An 11,532-nucleotide genomic window follows, 5' to 3' on the forward strand; every position below is an offset into this window, starting at 1 on the left:
CAAAAATTGAGTTCCATAATCAATTCCAAAGGGAGCCTAAATTTCTAATATATGTAACAATGGATGTTGGTTATGATATCATCCATTGTCCCTCTTTTGACCTATAGCAATGAGATTGTACTGCCTCTACTTGCTGATTTCTTGTATAAAGATGCAAAACACGCTTAATATTATTTGATTGAATAGTCGACTCAACTCTTATTGTATGAAGAAAATCTCCACTTCAAGTTATAATTTTTTACAAAAAGCAAACATGAGATTAAAAAAAAAAAAAAAAAACAGTGCTTCACAAAGATTTCGAATAAATTCAAGTTAATTCTATTTAGCCTTTTCTTAAAGAAATACGATCAAACAATTCCCAATCACGATCTTTGCAAATTAAGTCATCCAGATAACATAAAAAAGAAACCATAGATATATTTTTGTTTTTGAATAAGAATATACAAATTTCTTATAAACAAATAAGCAATACACATGAATTTGCCAAAAAGATCCATACAATGTGAAAAATCTTTTAATCAGTGTCAATCCAGTCAATGATAGGCTAATTTTTGTTTAATTCCTCACATGATTATGCCTAAAACTGTAGCAAAAAGAAAGGAAAATCACAAATCAACATTTGGCTAACTAACTTGTTTGTGAATTCAGACTAATGGCCTCTTCTCTTCATCTTCTTCATCGGCTCCATTTTCAGGTGTCTTCACCTTTTTCGGATGATTTCTTCCCTGAGTACTGGACCCGACAGCCTGGTTAGGAGGTTTAGTATCAGGGACGATCTTCAGTATAATTCCCATTGCTATGAGTAACAACCCCGAACCATGTTGTTCAGTAAGAGGCTTCGTAAAAATTAAGTACGACAACAACAAAGTCACAGCCTTTCGTGCTGTTGTTATCTGCAAGAGCAAAGAAGTACACAACATGAAACAAGTGCCTTTCGAGCACGATTGCACGCTGAAAACACAAGGCTAGTCGAGGCATAATTACCATAGCAGTGGTGGCAGCCCCAAAAATGGCAATGAGTGATAAAACAGAGACTTGACCAATAAATGTAGCCATTGCTTCAAAGACAAGCACCCCGTAGACATAAGGATGCTGCAAATGCAAATGCAAAAGCAATGAAATGATAAATTTAGAAGAACAAATCTACATTGAGAAGCAAAGGAACTTGATGTCACCAGTGGTCATGGCAAATATAGCCGCTTAATTCTTAATTAATAGCTCTAATTAAAAAATAGTCCTACTGATTAAGTATTTTGAGCTGAGAATAATTTAATCGAGTCAATCTCCTTACCTCAGCACAAGAATTCCAAGCTTTAAACAACTCTCCGGTCAAAATCATTGGTGGTAACAGGAAAGGCAACCCGATTAATGTCGAGCAAAATAGCATCTCCATCTGAGAGAATAAGATCTATACAGATTAGCGGAAAAACGATATGTGTTGTCATCTAAATATAAGCCGTAGAACATAATTATTAAAACCTGAGTGGTATCGGGATTCATGGTGAAAATCGCTTCCTGCAAGTTACCGAGAAACGAATCCATGACTAGAGCGCCCAAAATCATCAAGACACCAATGACACTAAAGTTCGGAGAAGTGTTAGCATCTGCTAAGGTGAAAAGAATCAGCCCAACAACTAGAAGCACAGCAGATATGTATTCGTGAACCGGGTATTTTCTTCTTAAGCCAGGGATAAACGCGCCCATTATCATTACAGGTAGAACCTGTACTCCAACAACCAAACGAGCTCATCAATTTAACAAGTAGTAAGTCTCACACAGTATAATATCGAAATCAAAATGCATTGTTCCAACTTGCAAGAAAAGATCAACTAGAAGAGGTCAAACCTCTCAAAGTGGCACATAAACTAATAAGGCACTTAGAATATTGAAATCGTCTAATAATATTTTGTGAATATAAATTACATAATGTCATTGTCCGATTCCAAAGAAATAGTTTTGAGTATGGTATACCTTTGTTGACTTGAACATGATCTGTGCCGGATAGTTAAGATAAGCCAAGGAACCCTTTGTTAATCCATGAGAACCCATAAGGACAGCAGAGAGCTTGACATATGTTTTCCATGGATTCACCTTTTGCTTGATGGTGAACCCCTGTAAGTATATCAGTACCAAATACACAAAGCCTTGGACAAAGGTAAAATACCAGCCATAACTGCAAAACATCAAGTAACATCGTATAAAAGTTTTAATTCAATGAGCCCTTCAAATAATTAGCGCAAACAAATCATAATTAAGCTATTGAAAAAATGCGGACAGACCTGAATTGGAGCCTATTATATACATATTCCTGCAAGCAGATATAAAAAAATTCATGGTTAGTCAACTTGGCAACTTCATTATTCTCAATTAACTAATTCTACAGATCTGAGCTTCATAGGAACTTTTGAATCAATTGAACAGTGAAATGATCAATAAAGTACTACTTTGCAAAACCAAAAATTTCGAATTTTGCCCCCCCAAAGAAGTACAGAAAATTCCAACATTTAGGAACAACTTTTTGAAGCAATTCTACACTACCCCAAAATGGAATGAACCCGGGATTAAGAGACGTCTCTTCATCAAAAGAACGAATGAAGCAAATTAACAAACAACAAACAGGCAACGACGTAGGAAAATCCAAGAATTCAATTCAAAAAATAAAATCCAAAACACAAATGATCCAATAACACAAGAAATCAAACAAAGACAACTGCAATTATATAAATAGATGTACAATAAAACTCAAACGAACCTCACAAATGCCATTGATGAGATAACCAAAGAAGAACCCGGAAGAACATATGAGAAACTGTTGCCAAATTGGTCTCTCAGTCAAAGAAATCCCAAACAGAGACCTTGCTTGATCTTCCTTCTTCATTTCTGAAGAACCCAGTTGAATCAAAACCGAAAACTTTATACAAAACGAAATTGCATGTCCTTGCTTTATGGATTTTTTTTATAGAAGCAAATATAATGGAAGGGAGGGAAAGAATAATTTCGAATGCACAAGAAAGGTATCAGAACTACTAACTTAATAAACTTCCCAATTACAATCTCTCTACTTCTTTCTCTGTATCTGATGGATGGATGAAAACGTGTGTGTGCGTGTTTCTGTGGAAAATCTGAATTCTTAAAAGTCAGTGACGAATTGAGAGAGAGAGAGATGGTGACAGTCTAAAAATTGAATTTTATAAATATATGTATAAAGTATAAAGCAAGTAAATGTTAGCTGTTAATTAGGTCATTAAGAGATTATTACAATATAATTAGCAAGATCAGGCAATTGGATTGGAGATAAGAATCCTCTCCAATTCGAAAAGTGAAAAACAAAATAAATTTAAAAAGATCTAACTAGGGTCGGTTATGTGAACAAAGATACGAAGAGTCAAGTTCGATATCATATCTTTGAAAAGGTTAATCAGTTTTTACAAATTTGAGTTACGTTATTTATATGTCAATTTGTTTCAAACCTATATAACTTGACCTATTATTACACGTATACTGATAAATAATGTACACGCACACTGTCCAATTGAATTACAGTGCAACTCTCTCTCTCTCTCTCTCTCTCTCAAAAATTGCATTATATAATGTGTTGATTAGGCATTTTTAAGTAAAGTTAGTCAGTGAACCTAAAAAGTAAAAAATAAAATTAACAAAGATCCTAAGAGGTCGGTTGCATGTACTACGAAGCAAAAGAGTCTAGTCCGACTCTCTATGTTTGAAAAGGCAAATTAGTTTAGAAAATGAATTATACAAGTTTTTGTTAGGTTCGAAGAACCTAACAATTCAACCTATTTTTTCATGCATACGGTCACCAAGTTAACACACGTTTAGGTGTACATATGTGTACATAACATGCTACGTAATGAATTATACTTATGATTGATTGATTTGATCATTTTACCTATTATGAGCTAAAACTCTTAAAAATGTGATAAGGTGGTAACTTGATGAAATAGTTGATTGCAATAAATTATTAAATTACAAAATTATACTCACATAGTTTGCATTTTCTTTCATGTCATAGTCAAATAATAATGTATACCAACTACCTTTGTACCTTGTGTTAACTCTATGAAGATTAAAGTTAATCACGCTAAAATATTTAATTACGATTCTTAAATTTTGGATTACCATGTTTGTTTTATTGTCCCAATCCATTTATTTATTTAAACAATCTATAAATATATACTAATATGGTAAGAGCATCACCACCTTGAATACTTTCAGCTAATCAGACCATAATCAAGTCTATGTTCGGCAAAAAAATAAAATAAAATAAAAATCAATTAATTAAAATAAATTTTGTAAGATATAATTTATTTTTATTTTATTTTTTTGATGACTATGTTGTCAGAAGTATGAAAAAAAAAAGGATTCAGTAATAAAATTATTTTATTAAAAAATATATATGAAAAATAAAGTCAAACCAGAATTAAGTAGGTAAGGAAATAAGTTATTAATGTATAAAAATAATAAATTGAGAGTGGGGAATACTTTTCAATCATTTGTATGCTTGATGGGTATATTTAAATTGAATAATTCTCCCTGTCCCGGGTCAGGGACAGGAAGAAAGACAGGAGCACCACATGGCATCCCCTATTCGCCCCTCCAATGGGGGGGTCATGTGGCGCTCCTGTCCCTAACTCGAGACAGGGAACAGGGTTCATTTAAATTTTTAGCTTTTATTTTAAAAATAAGTTAAAATACAAAATAATCAAGAAATAGGTGTTTCGGCCGCCAGCAATAAATGAGTAACAATCTTCCGAAAAAGTGAAGTGGGCCCAGAGGGCTTGTTTGAAATCCACGTTTTAGTAGGGAGCAGTCTGATATTTCATTAAGTGGGCCCCATTAACTCTGGATTTTGACATTTACGTTGAATCCAAAACCGTTTATCAAATTGTTTCGCCAAAATTTGGTGCGACACTACCGCGCTTGACCGAGTCATTGGCGCGTGGATTCGGTTGGGAAGTGGAGGTGGGGCCCATTTTCTTTTGGTTCAACACTCTTTTGAATATGGATACGACGACTTTGATCTCATGTCGATCGTAGGCATTAAATCATTTTTAATAATAAATTTGTTAGAAAGAAGAGGAAGAAAATAAAAAATTCCTCTTTATCGCATCGTTTGATTATTTATCTATTTTATAATATTATTTCAAATCTTTTAATACAAATTAAATTAAAAATTATAAAATAATTCCCTATCTGATGTTTTATAAGTTTATAATATTAAAAAATCAGTTTCAAACAGCTTATAAGTTTACCTTGTTGAAATCCAGTTAAGACTTTTAAGATTTGTTTGAGCCTCATTTTTATTGAGAATATATTTTGTAATAATGATTTATTTAAGAATGTGTTAATAAAAAAGTATGAAAAAATTTTGAGTTTATATGTAAAAATAATTGGGAGAATGCGTAGTTAAAAATAAGTTTAGGAAAAAAATGAATTTTTAAATAATAGGAATCAGATAAAAGCTTATTACTCCTTCTGTCCCATAATGATAGAATTGTTTCAATGCTTCTATTTTTACGCAGATTAAGAAAACCAAATTAATATATTTTGAAACTATAAAATTTATTATTATCCTTCCTAATACATTGAATAATAGTAATTCATATTTATTGATAACAATGCACATTGAATAAGAGTACATTAGAAAAGTAAGACATTGATTATACGTTTGTCCTACCTGCAGAGGCCCTATGTGAGGTCCACCTTCATGTGAGTGCACCTGTACAGACTCTGTGCAAAAGAGCCTATGCAGGAGGCTTTTTCCTTAATTATATTCTCAACATGGAAAGTAGCATATAATTTTGGATAAATAAAAAAGAATAATAAATCTTTTTTTGTGAAACGTAGAGAGTATAAAAGATTTTGAGTGAGCTTGGGGTTAGGGTGGGAGCACTATTTAGCAAAATCTAAAGAAATTGTACCTTTTGTGAGTCAAATCGAATTAACATTTTGTTTTGGTTCTATACTCACTTCAATATCCTCGTTAAGGTGCAGTCAATTGGAACGGACGTTTAACTTATCAAATTTCACTATTGACATCTAGCCTCTGCTTGGTAGAAATTGAAATCTGGATTTTAAATTAAAAATCAATAATTAATTTTAACTATATATTTCATAAGAACTACAACTTTTCAACTACTCATTTCATTAATTTGTATCAAATTTTAATTTTAATCTTCATCAAACAGGGACTAACGGATGTGTTTTGTCTGCGTGCATGTACATTCATTAAAATTAGTGCTCACAAATGAACATTCATAACATGAGTGCTCCAATATTAACTCTTTCTTTCGCAAGCTATTTATTTCAAAATTCTATCAGACAGGTGTATTTGACTGACTATATTTTGCATAAAAAATGTCATTTTCCACCCAAATTCTTATTTTTTGAAGTATTTTATTGACAATTTTTTTCGTGGAAAACATTTCTTTGGAAGGAGTGATTTTTATTTTTCAAGCGATTTATTCTCTCTCTCTCTCATCTATCCCTCCTCTCTCATTCGTCCATCAATAAAAAATGGACAAGTATAATATTATTTATGTTCAAACCTAAATCAATCAAAATCATTCAATACTTTTCATACAAATAATTTTTAGATAGTTCAATTGTTTAAAATTTATTTTCTTTCCATGCAAATTTCATGTCATAGTCAAACATGTCCTAAATTCCATTTGCAGGCCTTTGCTAGGATCCATTACCAATAGTTGTGTAGAAGGGCCAGGATCCATTAGAAAATAGACATCACTAAAGTTTTTCAGGCCCAAATGGCTGGACATGAAATAGTTTCCCAATAGACTATCTATAAGGTTCATATGAGGTGGTCCATGTCGACTAGAACTTGGCCCAATGGATTAGTATTGACCCGTTTTAACCCTATTATTGACGTGGAACATTTCATATATAAAAGATTAAGTATGATCTATTTCAAAACCATAAAACTTCAAAAATTAGATAATAATTAAATTTATTTATAAAATAATTAATTAAAAATATTCTTTAGTAATTAAATATATTAATGTCAAAATTTTATACAATTTGGTCACAATTATCAAATTAATTAATCACAAATTATTTCTTGGTCTCAAATCACAAATTTTATAAGTCGAAAATTATTTATCGGTCACATTTATAAATCACAAAGTTATTTTCAGATCACAAATAAAAATTTTATAAATCACAAATCAAAAAATTTGTAGGCCATAATTTATTTATTGATCACAAATCACAAATTTTATAAGTTATCACTTATTAACGATGTTAAATTATCAAATTAATTGGTCACAAGTTATTTGCCTATCACAATTTAATAACTTGTGAGTCACAATTACATTTTTAGGTCACATCCTCACTATAGCCACTACACATCATAGCAACGCAAAACTACCACCATGGTTAGACAAAACCACCACTACAGCAACGCAAAACAACCACCAAATTGCAACATCACCAAACACCCCGCAATAGATCGTGAAAGTCGTGCACATCACCACCACCACAGCTACAACCATCTCTTCTCTTCTCTTCTCTTCTCCCATCCGACATGTGACCAGAGAAAAAGTGGGAAACTAGCAGTACCTCCGATTTGCAGTGCTAGTCACAAAGGAAAATGGAATAAAGTATGCCCTCGATCTGCAACACCCCCTCACGTAGCGTTGCACGCAACGATTGAGGCTTCGAGATCCTCCACCATCGCCTCCAACAATCAAAACTCAATATCCAGCACTGAGTCCCTTGAGATCCTTAATGGTGTCATTTGCTTCGTCGTTTGATGTTCAATTTATTGTTGAGCTTTTTTCTGTATCTTACAATGTCATATATGACAGTTGCTCTCTCATCATTGACGGTAAATTGAAACTTCTTATCTTTGCCTCCATTCGCTACTCTCCTCAACTAGGGATGACAATCGGGCTAGTCGGGTAGAGTCGCTCGTAGCTCGGCTCGAAAAAAGTTCAAGCCAGCTTGACTCGAGGCTCGGAGGCACCGAGCCTCATTTTTTAGGGTTAGCTCGAGCCGGGCCTGCCAGTATTATTTTTAAAAAAAAAAGGGGGGGGGGGGAATCTGCTGCTTGTTTGGCAGCTAACTTGCTGCCAACATGCAGCTATAACAAGCTGCCAACCGGCAGCAGATAAGCTGCCAAATAGGCAGCAATAGGTATAGAAAAAAAATTCCAGAAATCGAGCTCGGCCCGGCTCGGCTCGATAAAGCCCGAGCCGAAAGCTCGGGTCGAGCCTTTATTTTCCGACCGAGCTTTTGTTCAGCCTGGCTCGAGCAAAAAAAAGGCCCGTCTTAGAAAAGCTCGACCCGAGCCCGAGCCAAAAATTTTGGCTCCCGAACTGGCTTAACTCAACTCGTTGACATTCCTACCCGCAGCAGTGTGGTGTCGCTGCTTCATCGATTGAATGTTGTCACAACTGTGGGGAAATGCCATCTATTGTAATGTGTGTGAGAGAAAGATGGGTATGAAGAGATATAAAGAGAGAGAGGATAGTGGAAATTAATTAGGATTTGTTATGAAATTTGTATATATAATATATAATATTTAAATATGAAATATCTTATTTTTGATTAACGAAACATTCACCCTAATTTTAGAATACTGATCTTTAAAAATACGGTGTAATGTAATTTCTACTTGTAACATTCTTAACCGTCCATATGAGGTAGTCATTTTTGTAACAACTTCTAAAGCCCAAATTCAGTTATTTATTAGTCAATGTCATTTTTTGGATCAATCGAGCTACACTATCAGAAGAAAATTGATTGAAGCCCTGATCGACCTCACAATAGGGGGTGGGGCCACTTTTTTCTTCCAATTGTTTATTCATGCCGGGCCTAGCACTTGTAAGAGTCAGTCAAAGCCTCTCTCATTATTTTTTTTTGGCAGGGAGGCTTTTTGTTTTTGGATTTATTAATTATTTCAATATGTTTAGATATTAGTTTATTTATTAATTTCTTGGATATACTAGTTGGAATATTCATAGCCGTCACTTAGAGGTGGGTTTGGAATGATTTTTTCAGAATTTAAAAATACATTTTGACAAAAAAAAAAATAATAATAATAAATAATAAATAAATTTCAAACTTCTCTGAAAAAAAGCTCTATTTGGGCATTTACATGAAATTTGTAATTTATATTTAGTGAATCTATAAAATTAATAAAATACAGATTAATATTTTTTTTTAGAAAAAATTCTTAACTTCTAACACATTAATTATTATTTACATAAATAAATAAAAATTTAATATAAAAGGGATTTTGCAGTTATGATGACAAACAACCAATTTAATATTTACAGCAATTTTTGAATCTCACAACTAAACATCTTTATAATAAAAGCTCTATTTACAATAATTGTGACAAACATGCTCTTAATGCTATACATCTAGTCTCTAGAAATGCCTACATGTGTGCGAACTCATAAAACATTTCAATTTTTGAAAGAAAAATTTGGAACTTCCCCCCCAATTCCACGTAATCCAACTAATTTATCCTCAACATTTTTTTAGGACAATCGATTCCCAGCCTTTTAATAATATAGAAAAATTCATCATTACCACACTCTTCAAATAAATCAAATAAAAGAAAGAAGTAAAATAACAAAAAAATAAATAAAATTACAAACGAAGTCTTAAAACTTTTCAAAAAGTACAAGTAAGTCCCTCTTAGAACAATTAAATATGTTCCAGAAAATTGAAAAAAAAAATCAAAAACTTAAACATTATATTCCATCTTTCCCAACCAAGTTCACCTATTGACCTTATTAACATCCATCTCGCTCTGATTCTTGAACATCGATTTTTGTTGAAATATGGGTTATGGTGGCCACGGCACGAAGAAAAGAATTGAATCAAATCAAGGGCCCGTGGAACTAGAAAGAAGATTAACTCTTGCAGATATCGATGGAGAAGCACGTCCAAGAAGTTAGTCTTTATTAAGCAAGTCAATATGTTATGATATCGAGCTTCATTTGGGAGGGATTAATTTTTATCAAAATCTACTAAAAATATGATTTTAGTCTCCATCAAACAAGATTTGAGTGTTGTTATGTTGAAAGACAAAATAGAAATTAGAGATTATAATATAAAGACACGTGCTATTATACCAGAATAAAAAAAAATATATAAAGAAAAAATACAATGTCGTCCAATGAGGACTGAAAATTTAAGTATTGATGACATGTTTACATAAATCTAAAAAGACTCGTACTTATAAAAATAATCTGATCTTAGTAGAAATCGTTCTCAAAAAAATGGTCAAAGCGATTAATTAATAAAATATCTAGCAATGAGCTCAAAAAATTGACAATTATATCATCCAACTATAAAAATAGGTCAAAATTTCAACTCATTGTCTCCAGCATAAAGGCCAGGCCAACCCCAATTTAGCTTACAATATTTTAGTCCAATCTCGATCCCGTCTCGATTGCCTGTACAGATGTCAAAATCGTTGAAAATAATTCATAATTATTAAGCCCATGTTCGATTTAACTAAAAAAATGATAAATATTTAATTTAAAGCTAATAATTAAATTTAACCACATGTTTCACGAGAGTAGCTACTTTTATCAATTTTAAATTACACATTTCATCAATTTTTGTCAAAATTTACTAAGAGCATAATTTTTTACAAAACCAAACAGGAGTTAAAGCGGCTCGTGCATATTACATCAACAACAACTAGAACCAAACCTACTCGACTAATGTTGTACATTTCGAAAGCTACATTTTCCTATTACTTTCAAGATTTGCAGTACACTTTGCCATCTGCATTTACTAAATAATCAATACTTCATCATTTTAAAGGGGCCTATTGTGTGGCCCCCCAGGGCACATCCAAGTTGGCGGAACAATCACATTGGGGGGCTGTGGAACCAAGTGTGGGGAGTTCGATTCCTGGTTGGAGCAGCCAAGTGATGTAATAACCAGAGGAAGGGTTGGAGCAGCTTGGTGATGTAATAACCATGGAGGAGGGTCCCTTTGGAGAAGGAGTAAAAGCCATGTAGGAACCTGGGAACCAACAAGGGCACAACCTGCGATTTACCTCCACTAGTCACTGAGGGGCCGGAGGCTAGAGGTCCAGGATTTAGTCCGGCTAAGCTGGGACACCTGGGTTATCAAAAAAAAAAAAAAAAAAAGGGGGCCTATTGTGCACGTGATTGTAACTCTTTGGTTTTTACCCTCTTTAGCTTCGGTATTTTTTTACAATGAGAAAATAAAGACACTTTAATTTTTTTGCAAGTATAATAGATATTTTAAAAAAAAATGTTTTATTCAAAATTTAAATTTTATAAAATTGAATTTATTATTTCAAAATATCTCTTAATAATAATTTTTTTATCCTAGTAGGAATCGAACTTTTACAAGACGGCAGAGTTTGGAGAATCAACTTAAACTATTTCATTGCTAATGAATATTATTTGCAAAGGGGGAGCAAGTTCGAAGATGGTTAATCGTTATATTTCGATGTTTGACTGTTTACCATTGTTTTTAACTTGGTTAAATTCTATTTTTATG

At 32.8% G+C, this 11,532-nt stretch overlaps 2 protein-coding genes across 2 annotated transcripts in view; one reads left to right on the forward strand and one right to left on the reverse strand.

The window, feature by feature from the left end:
* Window positions 1-417: 417 nt before the first annotated feature.
* Window positions 418-3,147, reverse strand: LOC111398535 (UDP-galactose/UDP-glucose transporter 2-like). The gene is made up of 7 exons (XM_023025487.1): window positions 2,753-3,147; window positions 2,280-2,308; window positions 1,972-2,173; window positions 1,480-1,722; window positions 1,292-1,393; window positions 985-1,092; window positions 418-893 (listed from the first exon to the last, which is right to left on the reverse strand). Exons 1-7 carry the CDS (start codon window positions 2,876-2,878, stop codon window positions 645-647), a joined length of 1,059 nt encoding a protein of 352 aa, XP_022881255.1. The 5' UTR covers window positions 2,879-3,147; the 3' UTR covers window positions 418-644.
* Window positions 3,148-9,827: 6,680 nt separating this feature from the next.
* LOC111398179 overlaps window positions 9,828-11,532 on the forward strand; it is a gene marked incomplete at its 3' end in the record, with an annotated part of 4,695 nt that continues 2,990 nt past the window's right edge. Inside the window, exon 1 of the mRNA XM_023025112.1 lies at window positions 9,828-9,939. Coding sequence (XP_022880880.1) covers window positions 9,828-9,939 — 112 coding nt within the window. The remainder of the gene's footprint in view (window positions 9,940-11,532) is intronic.

This window comes from Olea europaea, chromosome 8 (assembly GCF_002742605.1).
Source record: "Olea europaea var. sylvestris chromosome 8, O_europaea_v1, whole genome shotgun sequence".
Taxonomy (NCBI): domain Eukaryota; kingdom Viridiplantae; phylum Streptophyta; class Magnoliopsida; order Lamiales; family Oleaceae; genus Olea; species Olea europaea.

Coding starts and splice junctions, on each gene's coding strand:
- LOC111398535 (XM_023025487.1), bottom strand. CDS start 2,878: ATGAAGAAGGAAGATCAAGCAAGGTCTCTGTTTGGGATTTCTTTGACT. Junction 1,394..1,479: donor TGAATCCCGATACCACTCAG/GTTTTAATAATT, acceptor TTATTCTCTCAG/ATGGAGATGCTATTTTGCTC. Junction 1,093..1,291: donor CTTGGAATTCTTGTGCTGAG/GTAAGGAGATTG, acceptor TTGCATTTGCAG/CATCCTTATGTCTACGGGGT.